The sequence below is a fragment of the Anas acuta genome, chromosome 5 (genome assembly GCF_963932015.1).
Source record: "Anas acuta chromosome 5, bAnaAcu1.1, whole genome shotgun sequence".
NCBI classification, from domain to species: Eukaryota; Metazoa; Chordata; class Aves; order Anseriformes; family Anatidae; genus Anas; species Anas acuta.
In genome coordinates this window covers 34,662,495-34,690,037 of record NC_088983.1, presented here as the reverse complement: position 1 = coordinate 34,690,037, position 27,543 = coordinate 34,662,495, and the positions used below count along the sequence as shown (strand labels likewise).

The 27,543-nt window shown below is 36.8% G+C and overlaps 1 protein-coding gene across 5 annotated transcripts in view; it reads left to right on the top strand.

The window, feature by feature from the left end:
• The window catches only part of TTBK2 (tau tubulin kinase 2), an 84,266-nt gene extending 60,513 nt beyond the window's left edge, over positions 1–23,753 (top strand). For 3 of the 5 annotated variants that reach the window (XM_068684007.1, XM_068684010.1, XM_068684011.1), the window contains 3 exons: positions 2,015–2,263; positions 13,190–14,454; positions 15,446–23,753. In XM_068684007.1, the coding sequence (XP_068540108.1) occupies positions 2,015–2,263; positions 13,190–14,454; positions 15,446–15,914 (1,983 nt within the window). In that variant the 3' untranslated portion in view covers positions 15,915–23,753. The remainder of the gene's footprint in view (positions 1–2,014; positions 2,264–13,189; positions 14,455–15,445) is intronic. The other 2 variants (XM_068684008.1, XM_068684009.1) reach the window with 2 other exon arrangements.
• Positions 23,754–27,543: the final 3,790 nt, after the last annotated feature.

Sequence of the window (27,543 nt, the reverse complement as noted above, 5' to 3'; positions counted from 1 at the left end):
ATGAATATACCTCCCATATGCATTTCTAGTGACCTACTACATTATCACTTAGTAGAAGGTACAATGAATTATGTTCTTTGAGCTTATTCTGAGAACCTTAGAATTCTGATAGGTTTGTTAAATATGCAAACAATTAATTAATTTAATGTTACAAAACATGAATAAAATATTTTTACTGTTGTAAATACATTTTAAATTTTATTCTTCTTTTTACGGGAACAAGGCTTTATTGCTCACTAAGTAGTAGCAAGGATGTTTCTGTATGAGAAACTGAAGGTTCATATACTCACCCCAATTTTATTTTCTCCTGAAGGAAAGAAATCACTGGTCTTCAGTCCTTCCATTTGTAGATAAATGTTCTTCTTGAAATCATGTGTGTATGTGTATTTCCTGTAATTGATGATAACATTTCTTGCCTCTTTCAAACAGCATCAGCACCCCTAATAGGAACGTAAGGTTACAGTAGTTCAGGAAGGAAACCTGAACTCAAAAAAAAAATAAAAAATAGAGGAAAACATGTAAGTTATTGGATTGATGATTTTTTAAGCTTAAAAATTTACAGCAAATTGTGCTATCTTCTGTGAAAAAGCCTGGCTGTAAGAGAACTAATTTTCATGTTATCAGTCATAATAACAGATTCTATGTGCTATAACCAGATTACCCAGCACATACCAGTTTGATCTGGTTCAGTCATGTGCTCCTGCTCACATTTCTGTTGAATTACTCATAGCATGCTATGCTGACTGTATGCTTTCATGTTGCAAAGGGACAGACAGTACTTGGTTTGCTGTAACATCTTCTGGAATGAAGTTCATTTGACAAAATAATTTGAACTGATCTAGACTGTTCAGGAATTTATATTGGGGCAGCACTTTGCATCATAGTGCTCTCTTTTTTTTCTTTCTTGATCTGGTTCTAAGAGCCAAGTGCTGGACCTGCTGTGTTGTTGAACCATGGCCTCATTAATGTACCATGTTTGGATTGAATTGCGATGACCTTTATATTGTGCATGTACAAAACTGTTTGCAGCACATATTTTGCAAGCAGATATTTTATCAAAGAAATAATAACAGTGTTAAAGTAATCCAATAGATACCAACTAATGCCATTTTCAACTTCAGTTTAAATTAAACAGCTGTTTGCTCTGGTCACACTTGGTTGGCAACCTAATATAAAATATATATGCATGGTAATAGAAGTTGTTTGACTGTGAATCTACTTATTTTTTACTACTTGGTAATATTTTTGAAATTAGGATTTTATAGATTGAGGTGCTACTATGTTGTATCAATGAAACTGCTCTTAAACTTCCATTTATTTCATAGTTCTTAGCTGTATAATTTTCATGTGCCTTCTACCCTCAGTTGCTGCTTATGAGATGCTGGAAATCCTTTTTTTTCCTCTTTTCTAAATGCTTGAGTGATGGACATAGTTCAAGATGAAGCAATTATTGATGGATGCTTCAGGCCTGTGTCAGTATGTCCTGCAAGTTCTGTCCCACGTTTGGGAAATTTCATCAGAACTGTTTAGTGCTAATCTTACTGATTAATCCTGTAAGCTGTGGTTCTTAATATGTACTGCTATAGCCATAGCTGTACAGTCATATTTGTAAAGCATGCAGTGGGTACATATGCTAAAATTGTAGTCGTCACAGAAAACAACACTGCTGCATGGATGTGCTAAGCATTTTGCAAGGACCAGCCAACAATCAGCTAGCCTCTGTACACAGTGTCCTTTGAACAGACCGTGTGAGTTTATTAACTGTGCCCTAGATTCTGACTGAATGACAGGAGCTAGCAAGAGAGCAGATGATCTCTTCTGACGTTGGGTTTTTCAAAGTTGATGGAAAATCTGACAATTAGACTTAAGATGCCTCTTAAATTATCAGCTCCAACCTGAGAGAGAGTTTTCAGTGGAAACATCTAGGAAAATGCATGTATGCAGGACATAAACAAGAATTATTTAAAATACTGATTTTTGAACCTTATTTTTCCTCACCATGTTGTTCTCACAGCTCAGCTCATCTCACATGCTGCATTTCTCCACTCCAAGAATTTCAAGTCCCCTCCTCCGCACCATGAGCCCTATAGCCTATCTATCCATCCACTCGGACCCTCTGAAAGAGGCTGGTTTACCAAGGAGTCAATCAGCTGAGAGCCACTCCTCTTCCTCACGCTCAACTGGTCGTAGGCAGCTTCCTGTCATTCCCTGTGGCAACAAGTTTCCCCCTGTCATTCGCATCTCAAAAGCACAACTTCAGCAGGTGAATAAGCCTCATCTTCATAACAGCGACTGCATTGTAGCAGTCATCTGCAAAGTTTAATTTTTTTAGTTGCTCTGCACATTTCGGTAATATGCATAGACTAGTCATACTGCTGTACACAACATCTTACAAAATATTTTGAAAGATAAGGTCAAGTTAGGGAATCTCATTAAGGAATAGAGTCAGGAATATTTTTATGAGAATATATATGGTCCCATTTAGAGGAGGTAAAATTAGAGAGAAGAATATTTAAAGAGATGTTGTTTGGGTTATCATGATCTGGAGCACCGAACATTTCTGGGTGTTCTGGAAGATAGATTCACATCCTCAGAGGTATTTTCTCTTGGAAAAGTTAGGATTAATAAATACAGAAAACAAAGTTTTCTTTTGTTCAGAACTAAAAATAATTTTTAAAGGTGTTCCTATAATCAGTACTAGTTAGATTTTTAAATTGGGAACGCATATTAAAATTTGGAGTACTGTAAATGATTTTAATGTAAGAAAATAGGATTTACAGCTAGTCACATTGCTACTTTGGCATCAAGAATTCATTAATTGTTTACAGTATACAAAGCAAAGGTGGGAATTAACAGGAGTAATGGCTAATGGAAATGTCACTAAAGAAAGTAAAGTTTTCATAGTTTTGTGTTCCCAGTTTATTTACACTATGAGAAAGATGAAAGCTTAGAATCAAATTGAAGTAAACCATAATTTGTGTATTAGCCGTAAAAATTTGCTAAGCAGTATCAGCTCACATTGACTGGTGAAGCAGTATGATTTAGCATCGATGCATAAGACCGTAACATATCATCATCATTTTACCATTAGTATTTAATTTGGATTATATTTTATGTTGTCTTTTATTTCCAACCTATTTTTCAGTATAACTATTTATATGTGAAAGACATTTTTCTTCTATGAAGCATGCACAGGAGTATTGCTTTTTTAAAAGTTATCCATCAACATTAGATTCTTTCAAACTTCAATATGATCAGTGATGAGTGATAACAAGGTAAAAAAAGCAGTTAGTGTATTTATGCCAGCATTTGGTCTTCCTACCCAGAAAGCAGTATTTTTTTCCACAACAGATCTAGGCTGTTTTTTACCTAAATACAAAATCGTAGCAGTTCTGCCCTCAATTTATGGAAATGGACCAACACTAACTCACAGAGGTTCATTATTGTGAACCTGATGGGGATATGGGATGCCAGAATACCACATTCTTCATGATGACTGAAGTATTGACTAGGGAAAAGGACTTTGTAGAAATTAACTCATTAGAAATTAAGCTTCAGCATTTGTATTCTGGGATGCAAAATGACTTTTTTTTTTTTCCTGTATATCTATGATCTAAATTTTTCAATCCAAATGTATTGCAGGTGACATTAGCAAGCTCCTCACAATTCTCAAAGTAGGTTTTCATACAGAGTTTTCTCTGGCTTCCTTAGTACTCAACAGATGAATACAGCTGCAATATTAATGGGGGCTGTGAAGTGATACACTCTTTTGTCATGTGAAAAAGAATAGATATTGTACCAGGTGCTGCTACTGAGCAGAGTGGAAAAGGGAAAGGGAGAAGATTATATACAATATTCAGAGCCTTCTCTTTCTTTTTACCTGGTAAGTCCCTGACTGCTGTGTTCCTTTTCAAGCTGTGATTTTTGACAGTCCGGACTCTACTGAGAATGTACCTTCCAGTGTTTCATTTGCTATGGAAACTACAAGCACATGAATCTTTAGTTTATTCCAACAATGAAGGCCTTGCATGCTTTTTGGCTCACTGAAGAACTGACATACTTTTATAAGTCCTTCTATTTTCTACATCACAGTAATGTTAGGTACCTAGCAAGTATGAAAGATAAATATGCATGTTAATGACATGAAGCACTTCTCCAACTAAATACTAAAAATAATTTGAATACTGTTATGTATTATCCTGTATAAATATTTGGTATTGAATATATTTTCCTGTATTTCCTACTGTTTTCCATTTAGTTCAACATTGATAATTAATGAATTGCAGAGGTCAGGGATATTTACTGTTGAATTTCGCTTCATGTGCTAAAAAGTAAATGATAACATTTGTTCCTGAAATCAGGCAAGGGAGTTTTCTTTCCTGATTGTTAATGAGTGAGGCTTCAGGAGCTGTAGCCCAGCCTTCTTTAGTTTGACATTATGTAGGAGAGATCATGAAATTTCTGTATATTCTTCACTCACTAGTGCATTGAAGGTTATAGGATGTAGGTCTACTTTAATTTCTTCTATAAACATAACTCCTCTCTTGCCATACATATATGATGTAAGAGAATTGGAGTGGTTTGTTTCACCTCTCCTTAGTTATTCAATTTGCAGCATTAGAGCCAACAAAAGACAGAATGAATTCTTTGACAGTACTTGAATCTGAAAAGTGGGGTCACAGTGCTATTAGCATCCTTTTCTTAAATAGAGTGGTCAAATTGTACAGCAAATCCTCCTGAAACATGACGTTTTTTTTTCTTTCTGTGAATTTTTCAGCCAGGTAACTTCTCTGAACTTTGCTCATCAGAGGAATGCATAGAGTGTTGAGTGAGATCCATGGAAAAGGTGATGTGAGTGCAGTAACAACGGGCCAGAGCTGTGTAGGAAAAGATTGCTTAGGTAGATGTTGTGCTAAATATATAACTGTTTCTTGAGAAACAATCAGAATTAGTGACCTTGGATTTCAGTCTCTTGGTTTCTCAGATCTAGTTCTCTAATAAGATATAAAAACTTTTTATAGCTGTGGCAGCCATCTAGAATAAATCTAAATTGGCTGTCTGTTTCAGATTCAGCCCTGAAAAAAGTGGATTCCAGATTTGTATGTCTTTTTTACATATCTTCAGTTTTTTAAATACGTGATGAGACATGTACAAAAGGGATTAGTTTTATTTTAATGATTTTGTAGTTGTTCCTTCTCAGGTAAAGCAGTTGGAATTGGTTAGCACTTTCACAAATACTTTCTCATAGGTCTTATTTTTTCCCAGTAACCTACCTTACTGCAACAGTTTAAAAACTATTTTATTGGTATATAGTTATGTTATTAGTTACAAAATGCTCTGAAATCTTTCCACAAGAGATGCTGTGGAAATACAAGCCACCATGTACTTATTCATACCCAAGATGAGAAGTAATATGCTGATCTGACTTGGAAAAATTACCTTAATTTTTAAGCATCTCACTGGAATTCAGGTGCCTATGGAAGAATAAGGTAAGACTTGTTGACATGCTCAAGGGGTATTTAGAAAATAAATTTATACCCCTTGTAATAGTTATTCTTTTATGGATATTGTAGGCTTTTCAGCCAGGAGTGCATGTAAATGTAAAATTTTGCTGTTTTTCATGAACTGATTTTTGGCAGGTATCACTAGTCTGCAATAGCAAGAGATAAATGTTTACGCTGATTTCCACATTTAATAATTGCTTTCTTACCCACAAAGAAACAAAAAATGCAAAATGCTCCTCTATTGTTAGCCTATTCTTTAAAATTATTTTTAGTTTGTCAGTGTTATTAACTTGTCGCTGTCATGTGCATTAGGATTGAATTAGAACTCAACTAGCTAAAGCATTGGTTTAGCATTCTACCTGTCTAGAAATGTCAGTAATGGATATATTTGTCCAATTTAGATATATTACATTATCAAATAGTTTTGTTCTAGAATGAAAAGAGGGAAAGGTTTTTCTCTGCTCAATGAGTCTGATTTTTAATGCTGCCATCATGGAAGTTGAGTGTGGTAAAGAGGGTTTGGGTTCCAGGAACTACAGAGATGTCATGCCCTACCCTATCCTGATGGAATCTGTGTTGAGTTGGCATGTAGTTTAAGTATTTTCCCAGGAGCTTACTATTTGCTATGATGTTACAGCTGTTACACATCCTCAGTGAAAGCAGTTGTTTGATAACGCTTATGACCATATTCAAAGGCAATCTTAGATTCAGCTGTTTTCAGTTGTTACTGGTTGGTACTTGGAAGGGCAATCAACATATGATCTCTAGCGATAGTGTCGCTGTTTTCTTTGTCACTAAGTTTCTCTGGAGTATGTGGATTTTTAATACAAAAACACATATTAGGAATGTTAGGAAGCATTCAGGAATATTAGAAAGTGTTATTTCATAAGGAAAGAAAGGATTTCCCAAAGATGCCCATAAGCCCACAGGTTACTGATATTCTTTTAAGCAATTGGGTTTCAAACTGGTAATGATTTTTTTTTGGAACGTTTTTCATCTACAAATTCTCCTCCTCATGCAAAGAAGTATTTATTTTTTTTCCTATTTATTGCTTTTGCCCAAGTTGCAGAGGCAATTGCTTGACATTTGGAAATCTAAATGCTACCTACAGTGCTTGGTAGGACCTTCTATCTGAAGGAGAGAAATTCTTTAGACATTCTTTTTTCACGTCTGTCTTCAGTGTTTTAGAATTAAAATTAAAAATTACAGAGAGTTAGGTTAGCTGTGCTTTCAGTGGAAGCTTTCCAAGGTACAAATTATGGAATGGACAGTGGAGGAAAACAAGCAGTCAGTAGGAACCTGTTAAACTTTTTCAAATAGTGTGTTGCCTGTGGAGAACAGATCAATTTTTATTGACAGGATCCTCTTGGTCATTTCCCTTCTGCAAGTTTCTCTATCAGCAGCAGCAACAGCAAAGTTACAGTGAAGATCAGGGCAATAAATTAGCATTAGTAAAAGCATTCACATGCACTGTTAGAATTCTGCAGTGAAGGATGGGTCAAAAATAAAATGAGAGGAAAAAATAGAAAGAAAATAAAACACCACGAAAGTTGCTTTTTTAACATATGTGTTTTGTGGAATCTGCAGTACTTTTAAGATTCTCAAAATTCTTAACCGCATGGTTCATCTATTCTTGTCTGTCCTTGACATGATCAATTTTTATTATATTTTTAAAAATTGCAATATTATCCCAAACATATGTTGTTTAGTAAATTTTTTCAAGCATCTAAATTTCATTAGCACAGGACAAGTGAAGGTGTTTCAGGAAAGCTAGATGATCTGCAATTTCCCAGAGTGAGCTGATTAACTCTTGTGTCAAAAATTGGCTGTTATCATTAAAACGAGGTCCAAATAGAATTACAGGGGAAAAAAAACAAACAACAATCTTTACTTGAAGATTGTGAATTTATCAGTATCCTAGCATTTTCTCCCAATTAGCTGGTTTTTCATAGGGAAGAAAGAGAACTTTTTGGAAAAGGAAAATTTGAAAACACTAAAACTGGAACCAGTGGTAAGAAGGAGTCTCTAATATTTCTAAGCTACAATTATATAATTTTTGAAAAGTGGTTCATTTTCAAATTACTATTACAATTTCTAGATTTTGATGATTCTACAATATTGCTCTGCATAAACCACAGGTAGATGTGTTTACTTATTAGCTAGCTACTAAGCTATAACTGCTCTGACTGCTTCTGGCAACAGTTTTTAATCTCTATGTTTTTTAACCCTGAGAAAATAACCATGATGAAGTAGGAATTTGGTTTCTGTAGAGACAGAAATAAAAGCATGAAATAGAAATGTGAAATACGCTTCAGTTACCAGGTTTTTACTCTGAACTCTGCATTAAGGCAAGCTGATGCTTTGTTAGGAAAAGACTGTCTCTGTGGAACTCAGAAGTATTATGATACTGGCTCATTTTTAATTGCAATGTATGTCAGGAGTATTGTATGAGTGTTAGGAAGTAATTATCTGTAATTGCAGCTGCTTCCCAGTTCTCCAGCAATTCCAACAGTTCTATACAACATAAGTAAATTTCAAGAATATTGTTCAATTGCTTTATATGTTGTATAGAAGAAGCTTCAAATTAAATGAGTACTTGTTTTGGTCACATTATTAATAAACTAATTAGCAACTTATTTCAATGACAATCATTCTCTGAAAGCAGTTAAAGTTACTGCTTTTAGAGTAGTTAATCTTTGCCCTATTGGATGTTGGATATGGGTTTATGTTAGAATACGGTAAAATCTTCCTTTACCTGGCAAGTGGTGTAGGAATAACTGAAAAAGGGAAGATAATTAAAAAATACTGGAATTAAGCAATGGTTAATAGGTACACTTAAATAACAAGAGTCTGTACACACAGATATGCATGTTCTTTATCCTCAGAAGATATCTTTCACCTTAGAGGGTATGAAAATACAGCTGTCTTGTACCTTCCTAACTCTGCATCTTTGTTCCCTCCTCTTCCTATTCCTTGCATCTCCCAGCATCAATATAAGACTGATGTACAAATTATTGTTACAGAGTAGTAGAAAGAATATATGTGAAGAGCTGTGGAAGGCAGCATGCTCCTCCTTTCAGATGGATATAACCAAGCCTTCATACGCTATTTTCTCCAGTTAAGGATTAGGGCTATGTGTGATTTTTTTTAACAAGAGTGCATATTATCCAGGGGACTGCCAGTTTCTACAAATGCCTGCAATGCTTGCAGTACTGTATGTATGTCAGAAGGGATTCATTATCAAGACTTACAGCCATCTCTGGTCTTACACTCCATAACTCCATGAATTACAGACATATACTTCTCCTGTTTATCCACATATTAGCTTATTTGTAGAAACAGCCAATGTAGTTTAGTAAATCTATAATTAATTTTATCTTTTCTGCTAGACTTTAATCTGGAAAGGGAATGTAAGGGATACAAAGGATTAGACTGTAAAAGGTCAGAAGGAATGATAATAGTAGGGAAGGAGAATTTTGAGAGGACATGTACTGTTAAGAACAATAAGCTGGGTATGATATCTACAGTGTTTGTTCATGTGACAGTAACAGTAGCTGTAAATTACAGGACAGTGTGCTAACATTCCCTTTACCCTTTGATACAAATTGCAGTTCAGATTTTATTCCAGAGGTATACAGTTGTGCAAGGAAAATTAAGTGACTTAAGGAAAGAAAGAATCATGAAGAGGAAGCTGGTGAACTGGAAAGCCTAATGGAAGTTGGTTGGTATTAATGAAGCTGCAGACTCACATTAACATTTGTCATATTGCTGCTAGGCTGTAGAGCTAACTGGATGAAAAGGGGAAGAAAGGAGAAGAGAAAAGATACGTGAGATTTGTTCTCACAGACACACAAACTTTTCTAAGATAGGAAAGAAGTTCTAAACAATAAAATGATTAGGCTGAAGCATCTTCAGAATGGCGATTAATATGATTAAGGCTTACTGATGTTACAAACAATGTAAAGAAGTTACAAACAATGATGGGATTAGCGTATCAACAGGTATGTACACCATGTTTTTGAGAGGTCTGGAGTCCTAATGGCGCTTGACATGCTTGTAGAAGTAGCAGGCAGCACGAGCAGAGGGAAGAAGCTGTGAGGTCACATGTTCACCTGCTGGTGTTTTACAGTAATCTATATTCACACCTTTAGATCTTTCAGACTTAACAGCTTTGACAACTAAAACCAATATTTCGTTCCTCTGCAATTTGCTGTATATATTCATAGAGAATTTCATCCAAGCATATCACTTGCTATTGCAGCCTGTCGGAGGTTTAAGGAGAGGAAAGTTTGTCAGATGTCGTAAAGGATGTCTAGGAGATATTTATGTTATTGTTGTTTTGTTCTTTTTACTTCTTAACATTCCACTCACCGTACTGTAAAGCTACTTGAAGAAATTGCAGTCTCATTTATTGCCTCAGAAATCAGAAAAAAATTAAGAAATTACTTAGGAAAGACTAAAGGATTCAGGACTGTGGTGGTGGTAATTTCTTTTAAACATTTCAGAGTGAAAGGAGAACTTTGTAGTCATTTTTCCATATATTGTTGCTGTATCATACCTTCTTTTGAAGTGCTGGAGTTGTGATAATCAGGTACATAACGTTACAAACTGATTACCAGAGTACACTGTGGGTCAGCATTTTAAATCTATTCTCTGCAACTTTCTTCTTAGATGAGGTGCCCATGTTACATTATAATCATTTTATATCAGGTTCAGTATTTTACAACATTGATGTGGTTAGCCACAGAAATCTTACAGCATAAGATTTTAGTTCATGGCACAAAAAAGGAAAGTGTGACGATTATTTCTGATGCTTGAGTTTTAGTTCTACATAGTAGGTTATGTAGCATTTGTTTTGTAACTTGGTATGCATTTGACAAGCTTGAGATTTCTGTCACCCTGATTTAGACTAAATAATAACCATTTAAACTGGTGTTAAATAACCATTTAAACTTGCAAAAGCAAGTGACAGGATCAGCCCTCCTCAGACTCCTTGATTATGCCTTCTGTCTTGCAAGGTTTCACAAAGAATATGACTATGGGATAATTAGGGTTACAGAACTGTACGATTTTTTAAAGTTGTTTTAAGGGATTTTATTTACTATTCTTTAAGGTGTCAGGAACAGTTGAGGCATGAAGCAAGTCTTTCCTGACTCATAATGAAATGTAAAAGTTAGGATGGAATCTCCTTATCCTGCCACAGTTGCAAAAAAACAAAGGAAATGCTGCTGTGGTGTACATCTCATCCTTCTGGCCCCATCTCATTGAACAAGCATCCACCCTCACAGAAATGAATCTCCAACCCTTCCAGGGAAATTCCTATGAACCTGCAATATAAAACCAGTAGCATTTGGTACATACATAACAATGTGTATCCCTTCATACTTTCAGCCAGTGAGATGTCAAGTAAGATACCAGACAATGTTGATAAGCAGTGCCTTTTTAAATCCTGCTTGTTTCTTTTTGGTCTTGCTCTTTTATTTCTCTCTTGAAGCTGCACCTGAAGTTGTAACAACATTTGCATGAGAGGGACTTCTGCACAAGTTAAATTTCTTGCACATATAGATGAAATGTCAAGCCTAATAGGGATATAATTTAATCTTTGTGCTTTAAGAATAATAAGAGGATTATTGACCATTTGAGAAAACAAGCTTCTGTTTGCTAGTGAACACAAATCAAGAAAGTGATACATGCATTCAATAAAGCCATTTCTGAAAATTTGAGCTACTCAGCAGTGCAGTCTTTAATGAAACTTACCCCATATGCTTTACTTCCCTTCTCTTGTTCAATGTTTTTCTTCCACAAATAGCTCCTGCTTGCTATATTGTGGATTCTTCAACAAGTTTACTTGTTTATTTCTTGGGTGTAAGGGTTAAGTCTGGATTGGTCAAGAGAGGACTAGGAAATTCTTTTTCCAGTCATGGCAAAGGAAATGAAGTCTGTTGAAAACTGTAAACAGATTTCACATCAGAGCAGGTTTCACTTCAAAAGGAGTTGACACGTAAGAGATATGTCACTAGGAAAAGAGTTTCCATGTAAATGTATTTATGCAAAAGATAGTTTAAATGTAATTGCAGCCCTTCTGGAAAAGTATCGAGAAAAGAAATATCTTCTGAAAAGGAAGTAACTAAGGATATTTTACCTCTGAAAATTGAGAGAAGACACCAGAATCTATGCTATTCTACAGGAAGCCATCCTTCTTCAGAGATGTGTGGTTGGTTGTTTTTTTCACTCTGAAGGATTCAAATCAGCAGCTAGAGTAGCTGATCAAGTAAAATGTTTGTTCCTCTGTTCTTTCTGTGGCCAAACTGGTGTGCGTTGCCAACATTGGAAATAGGCTATCACTAGTTGTCTCTTCTACCATCACTGAATCACTAAAGTTTTTAAGTCCAAACCCAGTCTCCAGTCTTTTTCACTTCCTGCTGAATTCTACAAATGCAAACTGTGACAGATTCATGAGACTAAAAACATGAGGGAAAAAGGAGCTGAACTCTATATTCATGTGGAGGAAGATGTAAGGATAGCCCCTTGCTTTTGTTACAGGTTATTCATTTTACCAAATGACTCAGTCCAAAATGTATAACCCAAAATGTAGGGCTCACCTTGTCATGAGCATGTATTCCTCCCTTGGCCATAGAGGTTAAGCTCATACCACTTGTGTGGGTTCTCACCCTCTGACCTCATGACTTGCATTTCTTACTGTGCAGTGGCCTGACTTCATGAAAAGTAAAGAAGCAGTCCCCTTCTGGTTCTGCACATACCTGATGGGAAGTAGGGGAGGAGGGCTGATGTCTCTCAGAGTGGGGAGAGACACAAATGCAGGTTTCTCATGTTAGGTTAGACATGCTCTGACCTAAGCTATGTTGATTAAGCTATGTACTAGAGGCAGCAATCACCATAACCAACTGTTTTTTCACAGTGACTCTGACTCAACACTATCTATAGGATTTAGGGGTGCCTTAAGCATATTTACTGGATTAGACCCACCAGGGGATTTAGGTGTGTGAATATTTAGTTTGTGAATCTCCTAATGACCTTAGGTAAGAAGTCCTGGCCTGCTTGCTTAATTTAAAATAATAATAAAAAAAGAGAAAAGTTTCAATAGGGAAGGTAGTAGCTAAAATTTGAGCACTCAGAAGTGTTTTCTTAATGAAAAGTAGGTATTATGGGTACTAAAATATTTAATTTTGTAGATAATGTTTTTTATTAGTTGTTTTGTTAACGAAGTATATACATTCTGCCTAAATTGAAACTTAAGTCGGTTTCTGAATCTGGACCTCACTGTTTTCTTTGTCTTCTGTACTTGTCTAAAAAGTATTGTTGTGTACTTGTTAAAGATTTTATGTTTTTATATAACTTATGCTAAAAGTATTTGAACTCATGTAAAGTAATAAAACGTGGACTTCTTAGGCTGTGTCTCTTTTCCAGGAGGTTCCTTGTCAACTGCAACATTTCCAACTGAGATTATGTTTGTGTTACACGTTTCTGTCTTGGGATGATAGAGTATTTTATTTTCCTAATTAGCTAGATCGAATTTATGAAGTTTAGCTATTTGAACATTGTGATTCCTACAAATTATTATATAATGCATCTTGGAGACATGGAATAAAAAATGCAATATAAAGAATGTTATCTACAATATTCCTGAAATTTTCACCTTTTCCTTCTCTAATTTTCCAATGCAGGTAACAATACCCAGGCCCTCAGTGGCATCCACACAGTCTGCTTCAGAGAGTTTTCAGTATGGGCACCAGCTAGAGAAAAGAGAGCATGATGTGCAGTCTATGGAACACACAGTGGAACTCCCGTCTCCAAAGGAAGGCTTGCCAGGTTTGGTTGTGACAGATGATGCACTTCCAGGTAGTACCAGCACACCAGATTTGGTACTTCATATCAGCCACGAAGAGCTTGAAAGGGAAGGACATGTCAAAGAACATGTCAGTGTCCCAGACAGTGACCAAAAGGACCTACCTGAACAACATAGCGGGAGACAGGAAGAGAAAGAACTTGAAAATCTTCCTGTAGAGACTGAGGAAGAACAGCTTCCAGTAGTTTCTGAGGATGTCCTTGATATGCTAAACAAAGAACAGAATTCTTTGCCAGGAAATTCAAAATCTGCAGAGGAAGAACTTCTAACTAATACTGAAGCTGCTGAAGAATCAAAGCCAAGGCCTGTCTGCTTGGTGCCAAATCAAGATGAAGTTGGGAAGTCCATAACACCTGAAACACCAGAATTTTCACCCTCAAGACTTATCAACTCACACACTAATAGACAGGCAAGCAAAATAGCACCAGTTCAGGAAAATGGTTTTCATTCTAATAAGGAAGAAGTCCATATCCAAGACTTGCAATGCCACCAAGTGGCCCTTGCTAATTTTTTGCACCAGGAGGACAAGAAGGAGAAAAATACTCCCAGAAATGGAGAGTTATTCCACTGCATTTCAGCGAATGAGAATTCTCATCGATCTAAGAAGGACTTGGTTAAATCTCCTTTTGTATTCAGGCAGAGCCGAATCCCAGTTTTAGCACAAGAGATAGACTCAACGTCAGATTCCTCTTCTGTTTCAGCAAAGGAAAAGCTTCTGCTAAAAAAGGCCCATCAGACAGACTTGGTCAGACTACTTGTGGAAAAGAGACAGCTCAAATCTTTCCTTGGTGACCTCTCAAGTGCCTCTGATAAGTCACTGGAAGAAAAAATGGCTGCTGCTCCAGTACCATTTTCTGAGGATGATGTATTATCCTCATTTTCTAAATTGACACTAGACTCTCATTTCAGCAAGCAGACGGAAGATAGTTCTTTATCTCCAAGTAGCCCTCAGTCCAGAAAAAGCAAGATACCCAGACCAGTGTCCTGGGCTACCACTGATCAAGTCACCAGTTCAAGTTCAGCTCAGTTCTTTCCTCGGCCACCACCAGGAAAACCGCCTACTAGACCTGGGGTAGAAGCTAGGTAATACGGAGAAAATAGAAGTTGGTTTTCAGGTTGAAAATGAATTTGAGCTAGATTGCAGTCACTGTACAACTGTAATTGTGTAGATGTTCCATCCTTTGTTAACTCTGCTCTTTAATGCTGGTCTTGAATTCTCTGAGAAATCTTACATTGTTTGAAAATGAACGAAGATAGGCTGCTGCAGAAGAATGAGTCTGCTTCACCTGTAATTCTTATGTATCAATAGATGTGTAGTCAAAACTGTGAAACCTTTCAACCTATTACTAAATCTTCACACTTATTTTTTTCCAAGTGGGATCACTTTTTCTGAACTGTTGATTATTCACAAACCTGTAGAAATCAGTAGGATTTATCATATGCAGTCCCTTTGAAAATTAACTGCAGAAGCTTTAAGTATTCTGGTTTGCAGATTCCAGCCATCAATATTCAGTCAGTTAGCTATGCTCTGATCAAGGCTAAGTAAAAACAGTCAATTAATGGAGGGCAGAGTGAGCTCTAGAAACCTTCCTTTGACAGATCTGTGTATAGACAACCATGATCTAGTTTCTTCAGTGTCTAGATTACCAGGATAAAGGAAGTTATGATGTAATCAGTAGTGTGAAATCCTCTGAAGGAAGTTGTGGTGTGCCTTGTCATACATTATTTGTGTATAGGAGTGTATTGATGATGTACGGGAATGGATGTACCCCATCAAAACAGGTGGTAAGTACTGCACTTCAGTGCACTTCAGCACCACCAGGAAATTTCAGTTTTCTTGTAAACACTTAGACTGTTCATGTGAGTGAGTTCATGTGAATGTAATTATTGTGTTTTGAACAAGACGGAGGCCAAAACCTAGATCCAAACACCTCTATCTTACAGGAAAGTTCAGATCCAGATATCTGTTCTGAAGTGTAAGCTTATCCTTAGTGTCCAGTGATACTGTGTTTCTATATGAATTTCGGTGAATAGATTGGAAAAAAAAAATAATTTTTCTTCGTTTCTTCTTAAGGTTACGCAGATACAGAGTCCTAGGGAGTAGCAGCTCGGACTCAGATCTTATCTCTCGTCTGGCTCAAATCCTACAGAATGGATCTCAAAGACCAAGGAGTTCTACCCAGTGTAAGAGTCCAGGATCTCCACATAGTCCAAAAACACCACCCAAAAGCCCTGTCATCCCCCGCCGCAGTCCCAGTGCCTCCCCAAGGAGCTCTTCCTTACCCCGTACTGCCAGTTCTTCTCCATCACGGGCTGGGAGAACCCATCATGATCAGAGGAGTTCCTCCCCACATCTTGGGAGGAGTAAATCACCTCCTAGCCATTCAGGCTCCTCATCTTCTAGGAGATCCTGCCAACAAGAGCACTGCTACAGCAAACCAAGCAAGAATGGTCTGAAAGGATCTGGTAGTTCCTTCCACCATTCTCCAAACACTAAGACTCCCACGGGAAAAAGCAAATCAGCCACTAAGCTTAGCAGATAGGAACTGGGCCTTGACAGGTATAAAGCCGCCTCCTAAGTCTGATGCATGTTGTGTCTGTGTACTGTGTATTTAAAAAAATAATCAAAAAAAAAAATTATATAAAAAACAGTGTTGAATCTGCGCTTTTTAAAGAACGTTAGCATCATAAACTATTCATGAGAAAGCATACTGTGTAAATGAGTGGCCAGGCATTGCCTAGGAGCAGGCAGCAAGCAGATCTAGGAAAGGGGAGGTAGAGGCCAGAAAAAGAATGACTAGGTAGTCAAAGAGGTGCAATGTATTTAAAGTCAAAAATATCTCCAAGGTGAGTGTTTTTAAAAGGGTATTTATTTCTATGTTTTCAGTTTACCTAGCTTAGAAGATTAGGCCTAATCATTTAGGGCCTGTCTCAAGAAGTATGCAAGAAGAAGTGAAACCCATTATTCCCAAAATCATGTCACCACTTGGGAGATAAGTACTGTTCAAGCACGTCTCTGTCGTTTTAAAAAAGCACACTGTTCAGAGGACAATGGTATTTCTACCTTATGAGTCTCTTCAATTTTGAGTTGCACACACCTGAGTCACTCAGTACTTATTTTGTCCCCTGTCTACCATAGCACAGATTTGCTTACCTAAAGAAGTATCATGTAACTTGCCCCTTCTTGATTTTGATGACATTTTAAAAATGAATATTAATGGCTGCCAAGATGTTTTGTAGTGGTATTCTGTAGAAATTTGCTTAGTACTAATTAGGATCCAAGAAGTATTCTTGGTTCCATTTTGTATACTTCTTCAGGAGACAAAGCGGGTTTTTGAAACCTCTTTATGTGGAATAGAAAACCATTCTCATCTAGGAGGTGAGAGAAAGGAGATGTCTGCAGTTCACCGAATGTCACAGATTTACAATAAATTGCAATGAATGTTAGAAAAGTTAGAAAACAGGAGTACCTGTTTTTCGCCAACTGAACTGTAAAAAGAATCCTTGCTACTATTGGCTTTTTATTTATTTTATTTTTATTTTTTTTTCCCAGTGGTTATGGATCACTGAAATCACTGATCTTACATTGCGGAAACAATTACCAACCAAGATTATTTTTTTCGTGCTCATTCTTTTTGTAAAAACATGGAAGGTGAACACCTTGGTAGCTTCTAGCTGACAGAAATACACTTAACACCCCTAACAAAGTCTTTGTAAGAGTAATAATCAGCAGAGCAAAATATACAGAAAACAATCATTTTTGATGTTGGGTCCTTGTCATTCTTTTGCCCAAATGGTTCTTTGATAGCCAAGCTTTGTTGTCTGCCAGTGAAGTCCATTGTGTCTAATTCCTCCTACTTTTTTTAGTAGTTACTTAATAATCTCTTGTGGTCTACTGGATCTCTGTAAAAAATGTAACGGTTCAGCACCTTTTGCTATATTCAAAAGAGAATAGTGGGTTAGAACAGTAACACACAAGAATGCAAGCTTAAAGAAGGTGCAGCCAGCTCTCCCTGGTTATACCTGTTGTGGGGATACTGGATGTGCAGGAGACTTCTCAGTTGCTGATCTGCTTGCTGTAGTCATATGCCTCTCCAGCCAGCATCTGTGCTTTTTTATTTAACCTCTGCCAAATTAATACCTTTGGATTAAAAGGGAATATTTTGTCTCTGAGTTGACACATTCTAATGCTGCATTAAAGCTGCCCTGGAGCTGCACTGAATTTCACTTGCTCTGTCAGACTATGTTGATTTTTTTTTTCTTACTATGAATATGTGTATTGTTCCCCATATGTAATGTAGCACAGTGTGGAACCTTAATTTCATTCAGGTTTCAAGCACTACAGATGAATGCAATAGGTAGGGTATACCTGCTTTTTCTGAAGAAAATGTACCATTGGAAAGTCTTACTTCTTTGTATTATATTGTATAATAGGTACTATAACAATAATTGCATGTCCTCATGGTAAATTATATAAATATTTATATATACATATATGTATATGCTTATATAAACTCACTCATTTTTCACTTGTAATTTATGGACCACAAATAATACAGTTCCCTTTCTGTTAGTCCCTGAATACTCCTGGCGTTGCATCTCGTATCTCCCCCCCCCCCCCCCCCCCCCAAAAAAAAAAAATATTATGGAATGCACAAAATCTAATAGCCTTTATACCTTGGTACAAGATTGAAGGACTGCTGATTTCTCAACCAGCCGATGTTTTGTCTTGCAGCTTTCTTTCTTGCTTTAGAATTGTGAGTACATTTGCATATGAACAAGAACAGAGACTCAAAGGTATTTTTATTTTTTATTATAAATAGGGCTTATTGATTACTTGTTTTTATTTCATAATGTGAGTTCTTAATTGTTATGAATGCTCATGATATAGGAGCAGTAACAGTCAATGAATGCCTAGTAGGTGAATGTGACAGTAAAAATTCCATCTTTCCTTCCTGTTTTCCTTGTATGTTTCATTATGGTATACCAAAAGAAAAAAAAAAAAAAGGAGCAGAAGAGCATATAGTCCCATTTATACTATTTCTGCCTTGGGCACTGCTGGAATTATTTGTTAAGGTGGTGTGGCACCTTATAATTATTTTTCCTCCTCTCTCCTTTTTTTCCCCATTTTTTTAGGGTCTTTTGAGCTCATTCCTACATTAATATGGTCAGTTTTAGTAGATACCTACTTTATGCACCCTCCCTTGAAATGCTGAAGTTGAGGTGTTTGTATTTTCTCTGCAGTGTAGCAGGATCCAGAAACAGGTAATTGTTTTACAGGTGAGAAAGAATATAGCACCTAAGGTTTTTTTGTGTTCTCTCCAAAAATACAGACTTGTCCATTGTTGCACTTTACTATATATGGCAGGGGGGTTGGATGAGTTAGTCTTTAAAGGTCCCTTCCAACCCAAAACATTCTGTATAAAATAAATCAATGTGGTAGAAAATCACCTGTACTTGAACTACTTGCCAACTGAAAAATAGTAAACTATGCCAAAATAGAGAAAGAGATATCAATCATGATTGATGACCCAGGCTTCTTTCAGTGCAATAAGAGGTAAAAGGCCTGTATATCACTGATTGCATTTTCCTGTGTATTCAACAGGATTTAGTGAGAAAATCATGAAAATACAAATGGGGGAGTGATTGTAAATAATATGTCTTGAACTACTCGCTCTTCTAGAGTTTTTTATTGCTTGATAGCTTCCCTCCAAAACTTGCAGAACTGCATACTATAGACTAATGTAGCAATCAGTTATGTAGTTAGATAATGGCCAGCTGATCAACTAATATATAGATTTTACCTTAATATTTCCAGAGGGCCTGTATGATCGAGAGCTCTGTAAGCTCCAACATTTGCATATGCAACTGACTGCATAAAACTGTCAAACTTACATGTGTGTGGCCCTTGTGCAGAGGGGGAATGAAGTGTTTATGGAGGGTATCTTGCCACAAATTTTCAGGGATGGGAAGATTTTTCTTCATCATTTAGAACAGCTGTAGATGTTCTGCATAGCATTCAGCAGCTTGTACTGTGATCTTTTAGCTGGGAAGCAATGTAATTCAAGGAGCTGTTGCTTTGTGCTCTTCAAGCCTCCATTTCTTTGGAGTGCAGTGCAATGGAGCCATGGCATGTTGTGGACGCAGATGCTGCATGTGTCTTTTCTCTTTATGGTGTTTCCTGTGCTGCTTCCTCCAGCACTTTGAAGCATTTGTAGAGACATTGAGGCATGAGGCCTTTAAACTGAAATAGAACTTGAAAAGATTTCACACAGACTTTTGTGCTACAATTTTGCATGATAGATTGAATTTGAGTGACAACCTCGGAAATCTATGTTACTATCAATAAAACCCTTTATTAATTGCAAATGCCAATTACTGTTTAAGTAAAACCCTGTTAAAAGTAATAGGTGTCATACAGTAGAACAACACTGGCAAGTTGTATGATGGTAGGCACCTATCTAGTATTTAAGCAGGATCAGTAAGCATAAAAAACATCAGTGCTCAAAGGCAGGATCATTATGAGGTTTTAACTGCTGATATATACAATTATTCAGGAAGTGCAGACCCCTGGGGAGTGACATGGGGCATTCATTGCAGCTACCAGCCACATCCTATCTTGGGAAATCTGGACATATTCTTGCCTTGAAGTCTGCATGTTTGAGATCAAGATTTCTATCATGTCCCACTAAACAGTCTGGATGTGGAAGAGAGGATCTGGTCCTATATATTTAAAGTAGCTTGAGTGATTTTTCATCTGAAAAGCCTTGCAAGAGCTCAACCGCTTACAATTTGTGATTATTATGGCATTAACCATAGCTGGCAAAACACACAATTTTGATTTTATATATATATAAATATACATTTGTACATGTGTGTATATACACACTTATATAGATACTGTATACTATATAGAAACAGACATATTATATATGTGTATATATATATACACACATGCTTACGTGTGTATATATACATATAGGTAGCAACGGTCTCAGCTATTGCATCCTGTTTACTGAAGTTCATTTGCCAGAGTGAGCTGAGGCCTGTGGTGCTTTGACTTGGTCTGATCTCTTTATCTACCATAGTTTTGCTATGCCCTAATTCTGATTCTGTGTCTCTTCTATTTTACAAGGCCTGATCCTCCAGTCCTACTTCGGCAAAACTCCCTTAAGTCTTTCTTATCACAGTAATATTTATGCAATGGTTGACTACAGTGCTCCTAAAAAATAGATTGTTTTTCCTCTTTGATGAGAATGTAGACAATGACAAACGTACAGTACAGACTTTCCTGTACACAGAATTTTTCCATAATGAAATAGACATTCTGTAGAACATTAAGAGGCATACATTCTGGTAAGAAAGTGGTTATTTCAATGTTTTAAAAAGGTCTAATTGCACATTAGGGATTCTTGCCTCCAATTTTTATATATATGTTAAATCAGAGAGAACTTGAATATTTTAGAAAGGAATAACAAAATAGAAGAGAGCTCAAACTCACTAATCAGCTCAATAATTAACCCATAATATACATGTACTGGTCTTGGGTTTTTCATGCAGGGATGTTCCCGTGAGGTGATCAGAGCCATGCCTCTCTGTTCAATTCCAGTGAGGAAGGGGGTTTTCAGGTGTCTAGGTTAACACCGTGATGCCATGCAGCACGTTCTCCATATGCTTTTCTACTACAGAGTGGTTAGAGAACTGTCAGCTATAGAAAAAAAAAATATTGACAATTATCCTTTAGATGCTCATTCCTATTTCTGAAAGGTCAAATAGCAAAGAGTATTTTTATTCTACTTTTTTAGCTAACCAAGTAGGCAGTGAACTGAAGGTTTTTGTTTGCTGTTTTGCTTTTGGCTTAGCTGTCTTGCCAACAATTTGCAGTAAGCAGTAACTTTGGTAAAAGGAAGCAAGGCTCGTTGTTTCGGCTACAGGCAGTAGGCGTGGGTCATACTGTTTTTAGCTAACACATGCAATCACATAAACACATGCACCTCACACAAGAATACCTCAGCTGTCCACTCGAAGCTGGTCTTCCTTTCCCCTCCATATAACATTTGTAAAAGAGAAATCATATAACAGCCTAGATTGTGTATTAACTACCTGGAATTATGTTAAGATATTGTCAACTGCAGACAAGTTTATTTAATCACAGTAACAACAAACCTCATTTGCCTATGGCTTAAATAATTGGTTTAAAATAATAATAATTGGTTTAAATAATAATAATAATAATAATAATAACCTCTGAGGCTTTTTGTTTTATTTTGTTTTTTAAGGAAGAATTGAATAGGAATGTATTGTTTTAAAGTCTAATGTATTAACTTGACAATTGTTCTAGCCATTCAGGTTTGAGTACATAGGCTAATTTTACTCTCTGTTGTTGGTAACACATCCTCTCTTAACAGTAGCAGTGACAAACCCTCTAGTACTTTATATTTTTGTGGGATAATAGATACTGCTTTTCCCCAGTTTCTAGCTTTCTGAAATGTTTGGCATTTATCGGGGCTGTCTACAGGAGTTATGTATTTTCCTTTTAAGAGGCTTTTGAGCCTTTTGAGAGGCTTCTTCAGCATTATATTCAGAAGCAATGTGGCTGATGCAACAAATTTAGCACAGAGCAAATTATGACCTGCAGAGCTCAGCAGGGAACCAGAACTTGGGCTGCGGGGTACCAAGAGCTTCTGGGCACTGACCGGTTTTCTCCAGCCTTTTATAGCTGAGAGAGAGAAAATGTCTTTTGGAGAACAGGATTGTAACCACAGTGCTCTGAAACAAGCCCTGTGTATCCTGTTGTTCCTTCCTTACCACAGCAGAGGCCCAGCTGACCGGTTAATCTGCATGCCAAAAGTTTTGGTGAGAGTCTCTGGTTTTGCTTCACGCGCGTCAGGATTCCCGTTAGTGTAGTGCAAAAGTAAACGCACAAAATTTTACATAACAGTAATGAATGTGGATTTGAAGTTTCTGCTCTAGGCTTTGAGCAATGCCTTTTTTTGAGTGCAAATGTTAGCATATGTGATTTATGTGATTTATGTGTTTTGCTTCTGTTTTTCCTCTGTCCACATGAATAGCTTGGATCCTTGGGAATTCTTGCTGTTCTTGTGCACGTGAAACTTTCAGTAAAGTCAGTATAAGGTCTTGTGATTTTTTTAGCTTTTCTTTTTCCCTGCATAGGGACTTAAGGAATAAATTCACTCTATAAACACTACATTTGCAATTACTGTATTTTAAATTGGAAAATGCATATTTTTAATTATCACTATGGCATTGCATGCCTTTTGATCCCCCTTTTCTTTAAGAATTACTGCTGAGAGTCAGCTTTGGCCAAGAATCCGTGGTTTCTTCTAAAAACAATACCACGGGTGGGCTACTCGTAGAGGTCCTGATCATCCCCAACTGCCTGTGAGAATTCAGATGGAATCAATTTGTTACAGATCTTGTTTTTTTTTTCCTTTTTAGACCACTTGATCTTTGACCTAACTCTTATGTAAGGGAGCTGTAATAGCAGCAGACAAGCTTGCTCCAAAAGGTACGGTATAATAAGCTTGGTCTGCCTGGCTCCGGATTCTTTTATACCCCTATCTGCTGTGTGGCAGGCAAGGTCGTAAATGTTTAACACAAGGTGTAGTGGGTTTTGTTTTTGGTGTATTTCACATCTTTTCCTTCTGTCTGACTGGAGATCTGGATTGATTGCCCAGTAGCCTTCTCTGCATCCTCTTTGCTTTCTTTGGCTAGAAAGCCAAATTTCTTCCTGAACTTCTAACTGTCTTTCTATAGAATCAACCCAGAGACAAGCTGCAGTGTGTGTGTGAATGATGTTAATTTTCAAATGCTTTCCTATGAATATCCAAACCAGTAAATTAAGGAAATCACCAGCAATGCCTTCAGACAAGTACTGACTTCTTGAAGCTGCAAGCCTATGTCCACTAATCTAAAATCTCTGGGCAATACCACAAAAAATGAAATTGGTATGTTAACTACAAAAACAATGTTGTCACTCCATAATGAATTAAGCATTCAATAACACAATCTGCAGCACAATTAAATTAAGTAGAAAGTTTCCGACGTTGTTTGTTACTATTGAGGAAGACAAGCGTTGAGTCCTTCAAATTCTCTTGCTCAATAATTGCAGTTCCCTTTCCCCTTCTTGGGAATCTTCTAAGCCATTCTTTTTCTTTTAAGTTTGCTCAGGCACCCAAGAACATAAAGAGTTTATGCCCTTGTAATGGTCATTTGTACATAAAGGTGTAATTATTTATTTTCTCATTTGTACCATATCAAGGCTTTGTACAATGTTTTAAGTTTTGTTTTCAAATTATTTTGTATTTTATTTTTATAAACTGGTTCTAAATAAAATATTCATTCAGCATGCAAAACTTCAACCCTTGAGTGTGTTTGTATGATGATTTTACTAATTATAAAGTTGAATTTACTTATTTTTTACTGCCGTACTGTAAACCCTGTACTTTAAACAGAGAAAAAGCTTTGATTTTGATTTTTTTTTTTCTGGTACGAGAAAGCAAAAAGCAAATGTCTGTTGGTACTACCATATCAAAAGTCAGATGCTCATATTGCAAATCAGAATGATTGGATCAATGGGAGTTCTACTGATTTGGCTGGTTGGTGTGTTCTATAATAGTAGGATTAGAAAAAAAAACCTCAACCTTCCTCTTCAAAACCCTCCCTTTCTATTTGCTCTTGTTCTTATCCATACTCTCTGTATTCAATGATTGCCATGGCCAACTCAGATAAATTTTAATAACAATATGGTGGATTTCAGCCTTGTTATTCTGAAAGGCCAGCTACATATTTTTAAGAGACAGAATTGCAATTTCTTACTTAGTCTGAGGCCATGCTAATCAATTACTTTGGAGGTGACCGGTGTCTGGACGTAGTCACTATGAGTTTTTACAGCCTCTTGTAAAATTTCATCCTCTGTGCAATAGTGCCATACAGTTTAACTGCAGATAGCAGAGAAATTAATGAACTCAAGTTGTTACTGAATCTGAGCATTTATACTATGTGGAGATGCAGTGTTAACCAGTTGCTCTAGTTCCCTCCAAGATCCTTTTATTTCTCTTTCTAGTAATACTAGATAAAAGTAGTGTCATCACAATTTATATGTGGTTTATGTGCATGCATGTCTTAGTCCTTGTATGCTGTGGAAAATACTCTTCGCTCTGCACGGCAGAATGAGGTTGTTAGTGAAGTCCAGAAGAACTGGAGGAAATTCCTTGGATCTTTCTTAGCATTATCACTGTTATGCCATGTATATGAAACAAATTAAAGGCCAGCTCTGCCCTTGTTCTGTTAAGAGAAGCCAGAAATGTAATGGCATGCTTCTGGAGGGTGTGTGCTTTTGGCATTCTCAGCAAAACCATCATTTGATCACAGAAAAAAGGCACATAAAGAATGAGAAAAACGGACATATTCATTTGAAGGTGAAAATAACAAATTTACACACTCTGTGCTGGAGACAGATGAGACAGGTAACTCAATGAGCTTTCATTATTTAATAATGAAAATATTTCATTATTTAATAATGAGCTTTCATAATTTAATAGTTCATTATTTAATCTAAATAATCTTTCATTATTAAGAACACTGTAAATGGTGATCATACCAGAAATGGAAGATTGGTCTTGACCTGGCTCCAGTATACCGTAGCAGTACAATTGACAGACTGTGGGAAAGATCCAAGACTGGAACAAAAACACTGCAGGAGGTCGGTGTTGAGGTCTGGTTGTTGTTTGACTGTTGAAATGTCTTTTAGCATTACCTAACTTGCCATCTTCATTAACACAGGAGATCCAGTCCACTCACTCTGCTCTTGAGATCACACTGTACTTTTCTGCCCTTGGACTGTAGCTTCCTCTCATTTAGACTTAAACATGAGAAAGCTGTGTAGTACACACAGGCTAGCTGTCCCTAGAAAGGCTATAGTAGATGAAATGCAGGAATTAACAATTGGAGAAAGAATTGAAACACTGAAAGAATGTTGGACAGGAAAGAACTGGCTATTGCAACCCAGACAAGCTCAAACCACTGCCCAGAAATACCAGGTAAGCTTCAGATCACGTCTTGCTAATCCAACCTGGAATGTCACATTATTAAGTGGCTGCCTTGTTCATGAGAACAAAACACACATGAAGGGTATGTGTTTCAGTTGCAGGAAATACTGCCTGAGTGAACCCATCTGTACTAAAGGGAGAGAAATAAAAATGTTTCCAACAGGTTAACATGGAAAGCTTGTAACAATGCAGACTCAACAATCACATTTGAAAGAATTCAGTCTTTCCTGTTTTCAGAGCCAGCAATTTATGAATAAGATAATGATACCTGTCACCTACACCCTCACCTTTTGTTAGGGACACCTGAAAATGAGAATCTCCTTTTCTTCAAGGCATAGCTCCTGCATTAACCACAAGTGCTTAGTTGATCAGCAAAATATTCTTGTCATTTTATAGCTGTAATTGAAACAGAACCTGGCTGAGCTTTGGGATTTGACATCCTCTTCCCTCATTTCTTTTTTAGATAGTTCTTTTGAGCCACCTTAAGAATTTTGTTTCCATTCTTCGCTCAGCAATGTCTCAGAAGAAACCTGTTAAAATTCAGCTGTCCTAAGCGTGATCACTCTTGTACAGACTTGAGGTGAGATAACAATTTGAGGTAACGATTCTAAGTGTGTAACTGGGGGTGGGAGCATTCCTTGTATTATTCCTTCATGCTTGCAGCTAGTTACCTTCAAGGTTTATCACATTTTAAAGTAAATGGCCTGATACCCTAAAGGAAGTGATCCTCTAGTTTCGTATAGATGGTATAGTGCTCTGTCAAAGCTGACCACAAAAATGACATATCTTACCTAATATTTGTGTGTTCTTATGCTTCTGGAAGAGTAGTAGTTGGGTTGCCATTCTGTCAGTACGTCACTTGTTTGCTATGTTCTTGTGGCAGGAACACTTGCACTAAGTCACTGGAAAACTAGAGGCAGGTGGTCATTCTAGGCATAGGTCAAATTTATCCATAGAACGTGAATATTGGTGATAAATGCTTAAGAGGAGGACCTGAATGACTTTTCAGGTGATAAAAGTGCAGGTGAGAGGGTTTCTGTTTTAAGTCCAATAAGTACACTGCACATATGAACACAGCACCACTGGTAATTTTGAATTTTGCAAAGTAGAACAAGTAATATACAAGATTTAAACACAAAAGCCTTAAACACATTTCAAGAAAAGCATCAGTGACAACAGTTTCCTCCTATTTAAGTATGAAAAGATGTTTCTTCATCACATTAGGAAAAAACAATTCCTTTGAGCTTGTTTCAGGGTTGTCACCTAACAGGTTACTATTTGCTCAGATTTTTCCTTTTCTTTCTTTTTCCTTGGATGTATAGTTAAGAGAATGGCAGTTTTTCCTAATCTCTCAGATAGGTGAAGATGAAAGCATCTCTTCATAAACTATGCAAGAGCATTTGTTCTATCTGAAGTCAGCCCCTGCCTCCTGTAATTTGTTTAACAGCAAGTCTAAATTCTGTTTCATGTAAAACAATATGGAAACTTTTTTACTTTCAATATTTCAATGGATGTGGTACTGATTCCAGAAAGCTTGCAAGACCTGGTGAAGACACAGCCTGCTTCTAAGCCATACTGGGAAAAGTTATTCCATATCAAAAACTCACTCATCAATTATTGTTTTTGCTGTATTTCTCTATTTTAATTATGTGACAAGAAATAGCCTACTCTGCTAGTGAAGTAAGGCAAAATGCCTCAGAGAAGGTGCATTTGACAAGCTGGGAATGAACAATAGCCAGGTGGAGCAAAGCTGTATGAATTCTGGGAAGTACATTCACAGATCAACAGCCCAATCCTAAACTATTCCTAGAGGAAGCAGGTATGCCAAACCCTTCCTGTGATGCCTCGCACAGCTCAGACTTAACAAAAGTGCAAACAAAATGAAACCAACCAAACAGCCTCAACATAACCAAGCAAACAGCCTCAACATTCTAAATGTTAGGAAAAGCAACTACTTTAAAACATCAGCTACTTTTGCCATTTGTTTAATAAAAAAACTAAGCAACTGGTGTAAGACAGCTCCTGCTGGCCAGTAACCTTAATGGTACTTATTCACCCCTCTCACGCCTTTTATTTTCCCAAAAGGTCACATTAAACAAAG